The sequence below is a fragment of the Strix uralensis genome, chromosome 4 (genome assembly GCF_047716275.1).
Source record: "Strix uralensis isolate ZFMK-TIS-50842 chromosome 4, bStrUra1, whole genome shotgun sequence".
Taxonomy (NCBI): domain Eukaryota; kingdom Metazoa; phylum Chordata; class Aves; order Strigiformes; family Strigidae; genus Strix; species Strix uralensis.
In genome coordinates, this window is record NC_133975.1 from 27,406,595 (window position 1) to 27,424,742 (window position 18,148).

Consider the following 18,148-nt stretch of genomic DNA (forward strand, 5'->3'; position numbering starts at 1 on the left):
CTGAGCACTGTATGGGTTCCTTTGCCTTTAAGCATCTTTCCCAGGATATTAATTACCCATGAAGTCATTGAATTTTGTCACACCAGGTGAACTAGAACTTTTTTCCGGCTCCTGTCAGAATTATTTTAAACTTTACATATGCACTTTGTTTCCTGATGCAGACAAATGACTCTGAAGGAATCACATGACAAGCTTGCCAGACCTGTTAATATTTCAAGGCTTTTAATAAAGACCCTCTCCCTAATGTCACCCATGAAGATCAAAAAAAAGATGCCAGACAAGAACTATTCATAGTAGTCTTGGACACACTGTCACGTAAAACAATCTTATCTATGACAAAGAAGATTTTTAATAAAATATGTATTATCTTTTGATTAGGAAAATGAGATCAAGGACATTTGCTTACTTTTCAGAAGTGTGCAACTCATCAAAATTCCTCTCAGCAAGACTAAATGGTGTAACTCACAAGAAGTCTCATTAAACCTCAGTGAAGAAGCTAACAGTGAGTACAGACAGTTTTCTACACACATGCCCTGCATTCCCTGTGCTTCTCTTCCCATGCCACTGACTGATACACCATTGACTATTATATTTCAGAAGCTGTCATCCATGCCAATAATGACTCTCTAGATTGCTTACAATTTCCTTTCTATAATGCGAGATATCTCCCTTGAACCCTAAGCCCCCTGAATTTTACCCTCCTAATAAAGTAATTACTAGTGGCTATGTATAAGCAACCAAAGACTGCCAAAGAAGAAATGTAAGATAGTTCTTTTCAGCAAAAGTCATAACATGGAAGACTGAATTCAATAAGAAATTATGAGCCTCAAAGAGTACACTTCCATTACCAGTCACCGTAGTCAATATATAAATCGGAAGCTTTATGACTGAGTGAGAAACTTATCCTTGACTTATCAGTAGACTATCTGACTAATTGGTATCCTTGAGGATTTTTATCTCTCAGTAAGAACATTTTCTGGGATATGTACAGCTCGATTTCATTAAATTTCACGCCACTTCAGCACATGATTAGATCAGATTTAAATGGATGGACTTTACCTATGACTGTTTGGAAGGACAAATCTAATTAACCTGATTGTCTTTCCATGTATTCTTTATCTTTTCTAAGTTCTAAGCTCTTATTGATTATCAGTGGTCACAAAAACCAGTTGGATAAAATATGCATATACTTTTTTTGGCAATGATTACAAACCTGGATTAATCTAATTAAATTATATAGAATAAAATAAAAAATTGAGGGATTAATGATATAAACTGGAACCCTTGGAGAATTTACCTCCTATGTTTGGAATTGGATATGCTGTAAATGAATAAATAACGATGAATAAAAATACTCCCTCCAAAAAAAGAAGCAATAAAATGTCTACAGAAGACATGTTAGTCCACTGTTTAAACAATTTAATATCAAATATCAAATGTTAAAAATATTTCCACAGATCCCTATCATGTAATCATTCATCCAGTTTTCTGTGTCTTAATTGCTGAATGGGATCTCACAAAGAATGCAGAAAGTTACTAATTTCAGAGTTTATCCGTGCTGCAAAACGTTTTTGAAAATTCAGCACATGGAGTATATGGTAAAAGATCAAGAAGAATTTATGTAATATAATAAGACCACTGAAACCTACCCTGGTTAGGAAGACATACTGGATTATGTGAAAACTGTCCAAAATCAAAAGTTTATCTCTGAAACCTCCTCTAATTTTAATAAAGATTTCTTAAGTATGCCTGTAAAACATTTGCCACCTAGGTACTTTTGTAATGATCTTAAGATCATGGATGATACTGTCAGATATGAATAAACATCTAAAGATGTTTGTGGATGAAACCAGAGGCAGATTTGGGGGTGCAGAGAACAAAAACCATGCACCCCTCACATTTGCTGTAGTTGTGAGAGAAGTTTTGTATGTGAATGGGGTGGGATTTCCCACATTCTGACTGGTACACATGTCAAGGGAAGTCTTTGGCTTGTGCCACCTTCACATAGAAGCAGAAAATGTCTTGGTGGTTCATTTTCATTCAGCTTATACAGCTTACAACCCTAATTATTTATCTGCAAACATCTGCTTATGCTGAATAAGTGACAGAAATGTAGCCCTGTTCATTAATATCTCTGCTTAAAAATGACTGGACCACAGATTATAGTGTTATGTATTAGTCTCTAGTTATTAGTGCAGTACCGTGTCAAGTGTTACTGTTGCCAAACTTTGTGGGTTTTTTGCTCAGTTCTTATAACAGACAGTATTTCAGAAAGGGAATATTTCATTGCACATTTCTATGCATATACATACAGCTAACATTCCTTGCATCATGAATTGAACTTCTCCTTGGGAAAGCTCCCAGCTTCAGGGTTTTGTCCCTCATCCTCTTTTTATCCCCTTGTAGCTGCTGATTAATAAGAGAAAAGGAGCTTTTTACCAACAACTCAGTACTGAGTTCAGCATTGATCAATATACCTCCAGATACTTCTTCAAGCTTGCAAGAGGATGCTTATCAATCTTTCCTGCTGCGTTATTTCTAATCAGGCAGTACAGGTAGTCGAAAGCTCACATCTATAATTCACCATGTTCCTCCATTTGTTGATATGGTCTCTTGCTGCAGAATTCTAAAATCTTCCTAACCTTCCTTGCATTTATTAAAAGAACGCTTGCCTGTCTTTCTTTCCATCCTTAAGTTTCCAATATTTTTCATGTCCTTAGTGGGTTGGACATTGCAGATAAAATACACTGGTAAGGCTGCTCTCTGATTCAATCACATGCCAAGCCTTGTGCCATACCTCCAATCTTTAAAAAGATTTATATAAATTTATTATAGTTCTTTGTACCATCTCAAGCTTACACTTGCAGGTTCTGTGTCACATATCTTAATAACACAGGGATATATGAAAATGCTGAAAGTTATGAAAATGTTGACACAGAAAACAACTGGAAGGAATATCTTCCTATTTTGCACATCTTCAAGAAGGTTATGGTTTCTCTTTTTCACAGTTTTGGCAGGCACTCGGTGATTAAAAGGGTAATCCTTCCAGCAAGGGTGAGTAAATGGAAACTCCAGCTGTGAGGGAGAAGAAAGAAGACCATGTTTGATATTGCTACAGACCATCGAGCAAAAATCACAAAGCAATCTGGTAGAGAGAGACAGAAGACTTCTGTTTCTTTTTCTGAAAAATGTAACAGGCATTGACCCGATGTCCTTTATTGTTTCTTGAGATTTGGACAGCCAGCTTGAGATAACCACAAACAAGAACCAAATTGTTCATTACAACTTTGCATAAAAACTTATTTTAGCTTTGCGTTATACACTACTGATACAAATAATGGAGCTAGTTTGGCTATGAAGAACTGCAATCCTATCGACCTTGGAGGAATGTTCTCTCTTTTATTCGAAATAAATGAAAACTGTTATCAGATGTTAGCAACAGTACCTTCTTTCAAATCAAGGAAGACAAAATAGATAAATCATTATCTGAACCTCAAGCGCTCCATGCTGCAAGGTGGTGAACACCACCTAAACAATGCTACATCAGTTTCTGTTAAAATGATTCAGAACTGAGGCCACTGGAAACCACAGAAGATTGCATGCTTCTGATGGTGATGCTATTAAAAAAACAATAAAAAATTAAAATTTAAAACAATCTGTAATGCAATATACTGGTTCTATAAAATGTTTATTATGGCTGTCAAAATTTATTTAATAATAATTGCTGTTTATAAAATATTTCCAGTTCTCAGTAGTTAATTTAATACCATAAAAGCCTTCTCCTTCTTCGCATATTCAAACTGGCTTCAAATTATGTATGGAGTTTTGCATATGATTTCATCTGAAAACACACAGTGACTAAGAAGGAAAGTGGCAGTGGGGACTCAGGAGTTGTGGATTCCATTTCCAGCCCAGCTGTGCTACTGCTCATGTGCCTACAAGCAAATGACTAACCTTTTTGACCAAAGTCTTCATTGAATATCTAACCAATAGTGATTTTGTGAGCATAATTAAACTTGCACTGTGTCTGGAGAGTCTCAGCTGGAGCTAAACAAATGCAAAACATTGCATATTTTCTTTCATATATTTCTAAAATATATTTTACAGACATACTAAGGTTTTTTGTTTGTTTGGGTTTTTTTTCTCCTCAGACTTCAAAGTGGGCTAGTGGAAGTACGTCTATACGTCTGGGCTCAAAAGGTCAAAATATATCCCTTTGCATCCATAATTTTTTTAAATTAAGAGAGAGCTGACCCCAGGTATCATTACTGCCAATAATTCTCTGATTGGCTTATAAATTTACTGGGGGGAAACAGAGAGATGTGTTAGTTACAATTTTAGATACATCTGTGCTGATCATGTTGGACTGCCACAGAGGAGAAATGGGACTATATTGCTAATGAGGTAGATAAGTCCTCAGCAATTGCAGTGATACTCTTCTAAATATCTGAACTATCAATCATCAATGAAAGCAAATTGGTGCCTCGATGGTCTGGAAGAATCCCCTTACAACTGTTGGAAACCAAATCATTAATAACACAGGAATCAATTTCTGCTCCTCCTCTCTGCTCAATCAGCAATATTACAGCAGAGGAGAATTGGGAAAGGGAGAAGCCAATAGCTGACACTTGATTTCCCAAGATATAATTTAACATCTTCTCTCAAGTTAAAGTGACCAGTACCATGGTTCGAATTGCTCAACAGGAGATACTATATCAAACACGAAGTGACCATAGATGCAGAACAAAAGTGAAGGGGAAAGCTGGGGAAAGAAAAGTTGATATAAACCAAAGGGGACTCCTTGGCCAAGTGTGATATTCCTTATTAAGTTTTCCAAAGTATGGCATTTTTTAAGCCATTAACTTGTGGGAATAAACAATGGTTTAACATTATATTTAGATGAAATTAAGGCCAATCTGTGAAAGACAACTTTTGCTAAAAGAAAATACAAACTTTAGTGTTATGACTGACAGACAGCAAATCAGACTCTAGAAATGAATCCTTTTCATGTGTGTGTTCAGTCCTTCCTGAACTACAAATGCTAAGAAATAAATAAGCATTCCTGATAACATACATGGATTTGTCATCCTAGGTCCATTTAAGAAATACCTAAACTTGAAGATTGATCAGTCTTTTCCCTTTGTGACATTTCAGTTTGGCAGCCTTAAACGTCTGGTGGCCTTTGATGTGTATTTCCACATTTCAGTTGCATCTAAATAAATCTCTTGGATATATTAATATTTTCTTTTGTAATAAAACAACCTGTTAATGGTTAATTTACTTGGGCTATATTCAAAGCCTTAATTTTTGTTTAGCATAAATGTTTGTCAGTCTCTTTATTACACATTTGAGAACACCCAGCAGACACGCTGAGAGTCCTAATTCTCTAGTGCTATTTACTAGAGCCGCCTCCATCTGTAGAAAAATGGTCCCAAAATAGCAGGTAGTTCTTGTACCTACTTCACAGCCACTTTAGCAAGAGATGAGTGGTTGGGAAAAGAAGTGGAAAATCAGGTTCTGCATCTTCAATTTAAAAAGTGTTAATTAGCCTAAAGCCTTAGTTTACTTGTAATTGTAAGGTATTAGAATCCTTATCAGCTGACTCTTCTTTTGCTTCTTCCCTGTCAACATACTTCATTACACATTCCCCTGATGTCTTCCTGAGTCTCTTCCAATCAATCTTCCAGTTTAATCATCATAACCCAGAAATGAGGCTGATTGTGACTGTTGATTCCAACATCCTTGGTCACAAAAATACCTTTTTTGCTGCTGAAGAGTAATCGAAAGCATCTGGGAATGATTAGAAACTGGAGCAGATGGCTTGCTGTCCTGGACCCCACGCTGCCAGAAGGGGGAACCTGCTGCGCATCCGTGGGAAACCCAGGAGTACAAACCGCCAGGCTACAGGAGCCTCAGAAAAAAGTCAGAGGTGTCAGTCTTGAGGCCTGCAGTTTGTTTTCTTTTACTTTGATACCACGGCAGCCGAGTTATACTAGATTTATAGACTTGCAGCTGAGAACAGAAACATGTTTGCATAGCTATCTGGCACAGACCATTAAAAACCAAAATCGATATTAAGACAAGGGTCAGATTAATGGAGGATTAACCCTTTCCAAGACCTTGTTTATGGCATATGCTACATGTTGCAGAGCTAGCAGGAGGCTTCTGCTTTGTGCTATCCAGCTCGCTCCTCCTGTCAACATTGCACCTGTGCTTGATTAAAGGTCCTTAGCTTAGGTCCTTAGGTTTAACGATTACTGACCAAAGATTTTAGAAACGTATTTCAAAGCTGCTGCATTTTAATGTAATACCACTCACAGTATGAATGTTTGGGCACACACAGATTTGAAGAGGCGTTTTTTTGCCTTTTTGCATTACATGGAACCAGTAATACTGAAATACATGAACACAGCCTAAGGCAGCATGATATTTAATCCGTGCATTGCATCATTTTTGTGTGACATCACCGTGCTACCACAGCATCAGGGAAGCAGAGAGCACCCGGCCAGGGACCTGGGACTTTAAGATTCCCGTTTACATTGCCGACGCACAGCACTAAGACAGTATCTCGCTAAATGGCTCTGGAAAGCCTGTTTGGCGCTCAGTGCACAAACACTCGCCAGAGCAGCGCCGAAGCGCGCACTAATACTGCTGCTGTTCTGCCACAACACAGACGTACCCCTACATAGACCCTACAGGGCGAGCTGAGCAGTGGAGGTTGGGGCTGCTGTGGGCAGGAGGGCCCGGGAGCTGACAAGACGCCGCACGGAGGAGCTGTGACGGAGGAAGAGGCGAGTGCCCCCCTGCACGGCCCCTCGCGAGCAGGCACCCTTCCACCCTCGAAGGGCTGCCGCTCCCCGGAAAGGCCCGTGACGTCACCAGGCGCGGTCGGAAGTGTCGCGTCGCTGGGCCTACATTACCCGGCAGGCCTTGCGCCCCTCCGGAAGTGACATCTGGCCGCATCCGGCGGGCGCGCGGCGGCGGCGGTGCTTTGCCGTTTGTGGCACTCGCGGTGGGTCGCGGGCGGCCGGGTCGGAAACTCGAGCTCGGGGGGTAGCGGCCGTGCCGCCCGTGCCCTAGCTGAGGCGCTTCTCTCCCCGCAGGTTGGCCATGGCGGACTCCACGCAGAATGGGCCCATGCAAGGCGGGGCCGGCGGCGGAGCCGTGGTAAGGAGCCCCAGGCCGTGGGGTGGGCGAGAGCAGGCCGCGGCGCTGGCCCAACTCTTGTGGGCGGGAGCGTGAGGGTCCTGGGCCGGCCACGGTGCTTCTCCGGCAACGCGGGCGCCGCATGTGCTGCTGGGAGGGTCCTGCTGGAACGGCAGTATGGCCGACTGCTCGCCCGGGTACGGGCAGGGGGAAGCGGCTCTTTCACTTACTGATTGGAAAGGTGTTGTTGCAGCACTGTCGTTCTTGAAAAATGTCTCAATTAAAGATAATTCTGTGTGGCAGCAACTATATGTCATCTGCATTTATATGATTTGAAGACGCTTGCAGGTTAGTTAGGTTGTTTTCTGGTCCCTTTCATAAGGGTCTAGGAACAGAGGAAAGAGCGGTCTTCAAAAGCTGGTTCAAATTCAGAAAAAAATCTTGAGCTTTTTCAGGTGAAAGGAAGCTGATGACTCTTAAGGACCTAATAACCAAAAGCGTGATGTGTTTCATTAGAGCCTTTCTGGTACAGGGACTCTATCCGGAGTGAAGAGGACTGTGGTTAAGGAGAGCCCAACGACAGGAGAGGTGCTACGTTAATGTTAAAAGCTTTTTGCTTTTTTGAGGCCATGAATATGTAGGCCTCAACGATGCCACCCTCCTTATGATGTAGTTATGCTGACTTTACCTGACCTCCTCTTCTTTTCCCCTCAGTAAGAATTGTGGAGATTTAGCTCCAGATGTGTGCAGTGTATTCTAAAAGGAACCTCAAAGCAATAGATGCAAAAGTCAGTCAGGTCTAAAGACCTTTCATGATAACATTTTTGAAGATGACTGTTTAGTGAGATTGGTTTGTATAGAAAAACTACCTTCACAGAAGATTTTAGAGCTGTATTTAGTTGTAGTGTACAAAGGAGCCTTTTGGTTCTGAGGAAGCCTAGCTATTTTTGATCTGGTTAGTGCCATCATGTAAGTTAAGTATCATGGCACAAAAAGATGGGTTTTGCTTCAAGCTATAATTTGCTTCTATTCAAGGCTGGAGAAAGACTTGTAGTTTCATATAGAAGGGAAGAATATTGTATGCAAATATTAAGATACCAACTTCTGTGGGGGTTGGGTTTTTTCTTTTCTTCTTCTAATGTAGCAATTTCTAATGGCTAACAAGTTGGATACAGCAATGTGGATTTCCCGCTTGTTCACAGTTTACTGCTCAGCTCTATTTGTCCTGCCTCTTCTAGGGTATGTATTGTAATATTGTAGAATAGCATTAAAAATTTACAAAGTAACTACACTCCCTTTTCATAGAGTTGTTTTTCATGTAAGGGTAAACTTCTGTTATTCAGCTTGCTTGGATGCTTTTTGTCAGAACAGTTTACAGATTTTTAGACTGGTTTAAAACACTTGTAGGTGTGTTTGGAAAATGTGTCACGCAACTGTAAAGCAGTGGCAAACGCATGTTTTTATGTGTAGTTACGGAGAAATATAATGAGTTGTTTTATCTTTATCACCTGCATTAAGTCGGCTTACCAGTTTTTGAGCTGTGTTTTGGTAATAGGGCTTATGTACCATAATAGAAATACTTTGGGTATTGTGCAATTGTGATGCAATTCTCAAGGGTGGAAGACTTCTCAGCAGGGGCTTGGTTCCTATGGTAACGTCTCCTCTGATGATTTGCAGGTTGCATGAAGCAGCAAGCTTTTATCAGCGTGCCTTGCTGGCAAATGCTCTTACTAGTGCCCTCCGACTACACCAAAGGCTACCGCACTTTCAGCTTAGCAGGGCGTTTCTGGCCCAGGCTTTGCTGGAGGACAGCTGCCACTACCTGTTGTACTCTCTTATCTTTGTGAATTCCTACCCTGTAACAAGTATCCTTTACTTGTGTCATCCTGGTAATGTTTATAAAGATCTTAAAAACTTTTCATCACATGTCCTGATTTGAAAAACTAGTTTAAACTAGAATAGGTTTGCTATTCATAGAGCATGCCCTATGTAAAATAGGAGACGCTTATGTTGATTGATTCATATTCAGATTAATCACTTCTATAACTAGTGCACTGCAGTCTCTGGCTACTTCCGTTTTCTTTTCCTGAAACTGAGTTCAGTGGATTTTATGACTAGCCTCAAGTGACACTTGAGAGAAGTTGGTAACTTTCATTTATTACCAGTACAGGACTTATGACCTCTCACTGGAACTAGGACATATATCATGTAGAGACAAAATTACTCAGTAGTAGCTTTTTCAGGTAAGTTATTAAACAGATAATGTCTGCAAAAAAAGGCTTACTCTGTGACTTGTCAAGGGTGATATTTAAGAGCTGACTTTGTGCTACATGTATGCTTCGTGTCCTACTCTTAAAATGCCTCTGGCAGAGGAATGTCTATGTTCTTGCTCTCTAAAATCTGAATGGCTGGCAACTGCATGTTCTTTGGTAAAGAAATGCATTTGGTTACATCTTGATAAAAAAATATTATGACTACATATGTCTGATAGATTTTTAAGAGGTAACCTCACGTGTGTCTCTTATGCAGAAAGAATGCATTTCGGTAGAAATGCATTGCTGTGTAATGGTGTATGTTGTACTTCTGCATACACACACATTTTGAAGATAATAAAAATGTTTAGGGAAGATGTGTAAGAAACAAAGGGAAGAGCTGTAAATATAGATGTTAGACCTATACATGTCTTAATCAGTATAGGTCATTCCAGCCAGCCTCTTGCAAAGAACCATCAAGCTATGACTTGTGTGTTAGCATAACATCACAGAGAAATGAAGCACTTGTGCAGCCTGTAATTTTCCTTATCGCTTGCTTCAGTGAGTATTTTTCCAGTTCTGCTGTTCTCTTTGCTTCATGCTGCCACATATACAAAGAAGGTTCTTGATGTAAGTATGATATGCTGTATGATATGATTAATACTGTTGGTACTCTTGGGGGTTTATAACAGGTTTGAGTTACAGCTGTGTTTTCCTTTAGCTACACTAGAGGGGTTAGAGAAACTGTAGTATGGAATCTCAGCACAGAGAATCTGAGAAGTCTTTTTTTTTGGATTGGGTGGTTTTGGTTTTTTTTCCCCCCTTCTGTTATGATTCAATGATATGTTGGGAGTTGACATTTTTTTCTTCAAATGCTGTTCTTTGAAGGAAGAAAATGCTGTGTAACAGTTAAGCTGAAACTTAAGACATGTCTTTTTCAAGCTAAACCATAGCCTGTGAAATTTAATGTTCTATTTCAGTGGTAAAATATCAGACTGCAGGGTAAGGCTACCAAGCAAAATACTTGCCAGTTGGACCTGCTGCTCAGTGAACTGGCTTAGGAAGTATTTCTTTACAGAACAGGTTGTAAGGCGTTGGAATGGGCTGCCCAGGGAGGTGGTGGAGTCCCCATCCCTGGAGGTGTTTGAGTCACATTGACATAGCACTGAGGGGTATGGTGTAGTTGAGGACGGTCAGTGTTAGGTTAATGGTTGGACTGAATGATCTTCAAGGTCTTTTCCAACCTAGATGATTCTGTGATTCTGTGAACCGCCTTGTGTGGCTTAATGTAACTCCAGCCTTTGGTGTTCCTAACTGGGCTGTCATGCTACCAGAGGTACTTCCTCCTAGAGGACAGGATAAGGCTTGTGGCCATCTTTCTGCAGTTGAACCTAAAATGGGTGGGCAAGGGAATCGCAACGCCTCATGGTTTTGATTGAATTCTCTGTAATTATGGAGTTTCGGGCTTCCAATATTTTTCTTTGGGATACTAATCTCAATACCTTTAAAGGATCTAGTCTTAAAATGCTGAAATTAGTTGTAAATTATAATTGTTAGTTATTTTGATTTCTTTGTGCTAGAGAAGACAGGTGTAACTTCTATGATTTCTGGTGATCTTTTTTTCTTCTTTAAAGGCACGAAGTTCAAATAGTCTGCCCTTTCTGAGAAATCTTTTAGAGAAATTGAATGCTAATCAACAGAATATTCTAAAATTCATTGCTTGCAATGAAATTTTCCTGATGCCAGCTACAGTTTTCATGCTCTTCAGGTAAGAATTACCATAAATATTTTCAGAATTAGAAACCTTCTACACAAGATTACTTTTTGCAGTTGAGTTCTCTGTGGGTCACAGATCTCCATTTGTATGGTTCTGGTTAACCAAGTTTTGAACTTAGAGTTAAATTTATTTGATTGCTAGACTTCTCAAGTTGGTGCATCATGAAATCAAAAAAAAATTCACTCTGATGTAACAGAGCACCAAAAAACCTTCTCTCTCATAGCATGGGTGATATTGTTGGGTCAAATCAAAGTTTTTTTTCAGGTGTGTGACTTGTGTTCTTTTACACTGTTCAGTAAGTTTTAATTTTGCTCAGTGTAACAGAATATTAAGATCTTCAGCTTTGCTGAAAGTGAACTCTTATTTTGACTATTAGGTTACAGAAATTTAAGTGGCATGAAATTTCATTGTGCTAAAAGTGTGCAAGCACAGGAGTAGGTTATGTTGTTACTGTGTTACTTCTGCCCAGTGACCCTTGGCTCTTTTTTTGATTCTGTTTGGCTTTGCCTGCTGTGCAGCCTGTTGAATTCATTTTAGGGGTCTTGAGTGTATGCATGTTGAAATCCTACTGAAGTTATACAGGCATAATGACCTGCCTGTCACTGAAGTTTGGGTCCTTGTCTTTTAATATTTGGAGGGGGAATAACGCCCTTTGATCTATACAGGTCATAGCACAGTGAGAGCATTTGCCTTCAGTGGTCTCACAGGCAGCAGAAGGGAGGCTTTATCTTCCTGGAAGCTGATAGAATGCATAATTTGTCTTTATCTTTTGATATGTCAGCTGAACACTTCAGTGCTCCAGCCCTGAAGGATTCCATTTCATTTAAGGCTACTTAACAACTGACAGACACGCTTTGTATCCAGTATCTGAAACTCTCAAGTGATTTAAACTTCTCTTTAGGAAAACTTTTTTTCCTCTCTCTCTGGAGAATTCAGTATGTGAAGTGTTGCTCCTTGGTATGTCATCTAGTAGATACGGAAGCTTATAAAAGATCACATACCAAATTTTAAAATTGTATAACGGTTAAACACAGTTATTGTGAGAATTTGTTCTTTAAACTGTTTTAGCATATTAAATTGCTTGTAAATACTGTTGTACAGGTGCAAGGTTTCCTTTTTTTCCCCCCTCCTGTAGCTTACTTTCCTTTTCACTTCATATTTTTGCTTCTGGGTAAAGATATTGCTTGTACTTGAAGGAGCTCTAGTTACTGGAACTGTTATGTTCAGCTTCAAACAGAGCTTTTTAATATTGTGTTATATAAAGAAGCTTCAGTCTTTAAACTTGTGTTTTTTCTGTGCTTTGCTATGTATGGTTTATATGCTACCCTTTCACTATATTAGCACCATCATGTGAAACAGCAGCTTTGTAAAGTATCAAAACCTAATTTCATTGTGACTGGAATAGTCAGTTATCAGCTTGGCATTATTGTCTCAACACATCTATAATAGTCTACAGTGTGAGAAGTCTTGCAAAAGATACTAGAAATATGGTCCGGATATTTGGAGTGCTACAATTGGAGCTGAAAAAGCTTGCTGTAACTGGATTTCTATGTCAGCCAATTTCTGTGCTTGACCAGCAAGTTTTTCTGTAATACTGAACAGGTGTCCACTGTCACTTCTGTGATTCTTTGCCTACCACTAGAAATGAGGCATGTAAAAAAAACTGCATAAATATAAAATCAATATAAGAACAGCACTTCTTTAACTGCATCATTGAGTAGTTTTATTCTATAATGTGAGTTTCTGCTTTTGTAAGTGTATGGTTATGTACTTGTCAGATCTAGATTATCTGAACCAATGTGACTGCAATCTAGTTTCTTTTGTGCCTAAGTAGTTTGCTTGCTTTTATTAGGAAAATTCCTGATTTTTTTTTTTTGGTCATTTGGTATTAAACTCTATTTTCTGTTCTTTCAGTGGGCAAGGGAGCCTGCTCCAGCCATTCATTTACTATAGATTTCTTACATTACGCTACTCCTCTCGGCGAAATCCATACTGTCGGTAAGCACTAAATTGATTTCAGAAGCTAATGTTTAACTGTATAGTGTTTAGGCATTCAGAAATCTTTCATTCTAAAATGAGTATATAACTCATAATACTAAGTCTGCAAATGATAATTACAGAATGTTGAGTACACCTGGATGCTAAAAAAAACAGCTGGTTCAAGGTTACATTTATTTCATGTACCTGAAATTTTCTGAAATGTACCACCATCCTTGAATGGGAGCTTTCAGAACATGCTTGTGCAACTGAAACTACGTTTTGGGAGAAGGAAATCTTAATTGTTCTGCAACAATTTACCAGAACGATACCCTTATTTTTAGATTCCAGGTCTGTCTGAGGCAAAGTTTCCACATGAACAGGCGCTTATGAACTTGTGTAATGTTGACGGATAAAAAAATCTGTGATCTTAAACATGTTCATTATCTCCTTCAGTTAAATTTGTAAGTCAGGTTAATTATAATTGAAACAGAGCCTTATTGATTTTGTTTGAAAGTTGGTCGAGCCAATACTATTGCTTTAAACTTTGAAACCATAAATATTTTTATGATGATTTGCTCAGGTTAGTGTTTCCTCAGAACTCTTCCTATGATAAGTGTTTGCATAGTGTAAGATTTTGTGAACACACTTTCCCATCTGATCACTGCTCAGTCAGAAAATGGTTTGCTGAAGTACCAAGGAAGTGGCTTTGGCTGCCACGGTATGCAAAGACAGGTCTGAGAATCATAAACTTAATGTTAGAAATCAATTGCTCCATCTTAGTACATGTATTTTTTTAAACCAAAAAAAAAAAAATCCATGAAGGCACTTTACTACTTTGGTATCTTAAAAATATTTTAAGTTGTGCAATCCTAAAACTAGCCTTCAATAGAACTAATTTATCCAAGATGTTTTGCTCACATTTATGTAGTTTTAAGGGAAACTGCTGTTTTTATTTCTCGTGTCTGTCTGCTAATAGTTGCTTCTAGAGTGCAGGCTTCTTGCTTCTGGCAATAAGCGGTGCAAACACGCAATTACCTCCCAACTGCTTACACTATATCTGATAAAGCATTACTCTTTCTTTTTTTCTTAATGGTGTTTTTTTTCTTGAAGGTGGAATTTATCTGCTGTCTTTATTCAGCTGGAAGCTGCTGAACTAAAGTTAATTAAAATGTTAATGTTTAAAGGACAAGAATTCTGAAGCTCTTGCAAGATACTGCAACACTGAGTTGATCTAAAGAACTTGCTAACTAGAGTGTGTGTGGGGTGTTAAGAAGTGAATGAAAAAGATATAAATGATATTTCTGATAAATGCTGTAGGATTTTAAAACTCTTTAAATTTGATTTTTTTCAGGACTCTCTTCACCGAGCTGAGGATTGTTGTTGAACATTTAATAATGAAGCCCTCATGCCCTGTTTTTGTAAGAAGACTATGCCTCAGCAGCATTTCCTTTATAAGCAGATTGGCACCAACTGTTGCATAGCCAAATTTCAGGCACTTGTGTTTTGTGAACATTATGAGCAGCTGGCACTTCTGCTGATGATGATAAATTCCCGGTTTTACACTGATCTCACTTCAGGCTGTGTAAAAATGTGTATATGCTTTTCTTGGAGATAATACGAAATTTAGCATATCAAAAGCAAGTCATGGAAACTTAAAATTACTGTGATGTATTGTTAATTGGTGAAAAAAAATAGCTGCATCCTATCCAAAACATGCCCAGTCATACGGAATTATTTTTTTAGGAATCAAGGATTGTTTGAGGTTGATTAAAACTTTGTCTGTGCTCAGCAGTCTTATGTTAGTTGGAACTATAGCTACTGTACGATGATGTTTCCAGTGGGTAGCAGTTGGTACACATACCTATGCAGTACACTTTGGACAGTATTCTTCTGCTTACTAAATGTATCTGTAGAACCATTTTGTCTAAATTACTATACTCAATGTAAAAATACAGCCCTCTGAATTTAACAAAAGAGACTAAAACCTATCAAGCTGACATAGTTAACACCTTTTCTGAAGGAGAGGCTATTTTTATTAATACTACTTAAAAAGATCTAAGTTTCTACCTTGTGACATAGTCTTACATTACATTGTTGGAAGAAATATCAAGACTCTGATCACGGAAAACTCTGTGCAGTTATCTTGTCATAACAAGATGTTTTACCAAGCCAAATTGCTGACTTGCAGGTTTTTCAGACAAAGATGCACTGCTTAAACTTTTAACCATCCCTTAAGTGAACTAATCAATGTAAACGAAGTAACTTTTGCAGAATCATTGCAGGTTTGTTCTTGTGTCTACACAAATGTGAGACTGCAGTAATTCAAGCATGTCAGCTTTATAGAAAATTAATCTGTAGCTAGCTCTATATAAATTGTTCTTCCAGTTTCTGAGACTTTCATTGTGATGGGAAATTTGCATAAAGGATTACACCTGTTTAGACCCATTTGTTTCAGAAGCTGCCTAGAATTTTTGGCATAAATCCGTCTGATTGATCTGAAGTCAGTGTCGTGACTACAGAAGTGAATATTAAATTGAGTGCTGATTATGCATTCACTCAGCAGCTGAAAGGTAGGTCGTGGAAAAAATACTATCTGTCTGAACACAACTTCTTTCCATAAATTCAAGGCTAAGCATTTGCCTAATCTTCTGTAGTTAGTATTCTAATTGCATAAAATTAAATGGGTTTCATTGGCTTTTTGTAAACTTGTGTAGCACTGTACTTAACTACTTTTTCCTGGCCAGAGAAATCTTATATGAAACACTTCTGAAAAGTCTTGAAGCAAAGTATTTTCCTTTATCTATTGAGTTATCTTGTCTGTGATGTGAATATCATTCAGACTTCCCAGTTGTATTAGTTTGTTAGATCAGAACCATGTGTTTATAAACTTATTTCATTTTTTGCTCAACCTCTTGGTACTTATGAACCAATAGGTGATTGAATATTCTTTGACTACTTGTCTTGCTCTCTGAACATGATTAGCTATTTATAGAACATTTGCACACTGCAGAAGCAACTGCATGCAGTAATGCTCTACAGCTGCTAAAGACTTGCAATGAGATTCACTATATGTATATCCTGTAATTTGAAGATTTTATAAAAACTAAAATTTCTACTGCAATAAAAGGAGTGTTAAATGTAATTTGCTAGGCTCTTCAAGCTTATTTTCTCTAACAACATACTGATGCTTGAACCTGGAAGTTGAGCAGAATGCTGTCCTTGTGTGTATGTGTGCATGTTCTTCTGTTCCCCACTGCTGCTTCTGAATGGGGACATAATGTCTTGTACATTTCTGAACTATAGGGAATTTTTGCCTTCTAAAGTGCAAAAATTTATGACCCTTTCCTTCAATACTTAACCCAAGAATAAGCACTGCGACAATGGTGTCTAATCAGAGCAGAAATCTAGACCTGCTTACTACCATTTAAGTTCTTCAACACTATTCTAGACTCTTTCATGTTACATGGTATATTTTTTGAGTGGTGACATCAGACTGTTCAGCTTTTTGCACCACTGATTTAAAAACTAATTTGGTCATCTAAGTTGGTTCTCCATACTGGGAGTGGAAGGCAAATGAATACTTCTGTAATTACTGTAAGCAAAATGCTGTGTTACTTCTGAGCAAATTTTTGTGCTCTAAGACTGCTGTTATGGGGGCAGTCTACTGTTCCTTTAATGGTATACTGTTATTAAATTAGAGAGGAGCCTAAATTGGATCTGATCGCAACTGTAACTGAAGGATGCAAGTCTTGAGATCTGACTCTGAATGGATGAGGAAGATTAAATGAATGAAATTTCAGTAGGAGAGTTGGAAGACAGTGTCATGAAGTAGAGCTTATATGTGGATGCTGAATTTCTTGTTAACTCTTCCTATTAAGTCTTAAAAATGGGTCAAATGGAGGAAGTTGTTTCACAAATGGGATTTGATTTGATTTGGCTAGTAGTATATTCTTGGCTTTGCAAGGAGTTGCTTAACAAATGAGGCCTGGATTTTGCTTATGGCCTGGTAAAACTTCTCTGATGTGCCAAGAAAACATGGAACAATGGGGTAAGAATAACTTCCAAGTAAAATAAACAGGGCAGCTGGCCTTCAGTCTGCATCAACTTTGATTTTTACTGCAGCCTTTAGGCTGCCTAAGTGATAATACTGAGTTTCCTCAGTGCTGGCAAAAATATTCTGTCCTTGTGCCTGCTTTCTTACGACAGTTTGTGATGGTTTCTATACTAACAATTAAATTAAACACGTGAAATGCTGGTTGTGTCCTGATAACTTGAGATTTTTCTGGTGAAAAGACCTGTGTGTTTGTGCTGCTGTGCTTTCAACAGCTAGCTGTGATGCAGAGACTGTACCAGAAGTCTGTGTTAGAGAAATTTTGCAACTGTATAAAACGCCTGTCAACCCCAAATGTGAAGCTGAGGAGTTTTTGTCCTACTGAAAGATTTTCTACCTGATGTGGTCATTGTTTCCACTGGTATAAATCATGCTGGTTATTGTTTTTATTATTTTAGCTTTCATAAGATAAAGTGCTGTTGCATAGATTCTGTGGGTAGACCTGCCCCTTGCTGTGCACAAGTTTGCTGTAGAAGTGGTGCTCCAGCATAAGACTTGTCTGTTCTCACCTGTAGATAAATAAAGCATCAGGACCTACTGGGTCTGTTGGAGTAGCTGATGCCAGTTGGGATTTCTTACACACAAAGTAATTCGCTAATGCATCCATCCTTTCCTTTATTGTCTTTAATTTTATACTTTCATTGTCACTTTTGTGCTGTCAATTTTATGTTTTGCTCTCGTCTTTGATGGATGTTGAAGGGGAGCAATATCCATTAATATTTTAAGTTACATGTTTTAAGGATTATAATCACGAGCCACTGTTTGTTCCAACAGTTTTTTTAGTTGCTAACTATATATTTGATAGTACTGTCCAACAAATAATGTAGCTGGTTATTTTGTACTGTCTGTGTTGGACCTTTTTATTGTTGGGCACCAGTGTTG

At 38.4% G+C, this 18,148-nt stretch overlaps 1 protein-coding gene across 2 annotated transcripts; it reads left to right on the plus strand.

Moving 5' to 3' along the window:
• The first annotated feature begins 6,940 nt into the window (after window positions 1-6,940).
• TMEM33 (transmembrane protein 33) lies at window positions 6,941-16,297 on the plus strand. Of its 2 annotated transcripts, XM_074866070.1 has the most exons (8): window positions 6,941-7,012; window positions 7,104-7,167; window positions 8,291-8,385; window positions 8,824-9,011; window positions 9,961-10,028; window positions 11,033-11,166; window positions 13,090-13,173; window positions 14,507-16,297. In XM_074866070.1, exons 2-8 carry the CDS (start codon window positions 7,111-7,113, stop codon window positions 14,634-14,636), a joined length of 756 nt encoding a protein of 251 aa, XP_074722171.1. In that variant the 5' UTR covers window positions 6,941-7,012; window positions 7,104-7,110; the 3' UTR covers window positions 14,637-16,297. The 2 variants fall into 2 exon arrangements, with proteins under 2 accessions (XP_074722171.1, XP_074722170.1); XM_074866069.1 differs by lacking the exons at window positions 6,941-7,012; window positions 7,104-7,167 and adding an exon at window positions 7,185-7,387.
• Window positions 16,298-18,148: the final 1,851 nt, after the last annotated feature.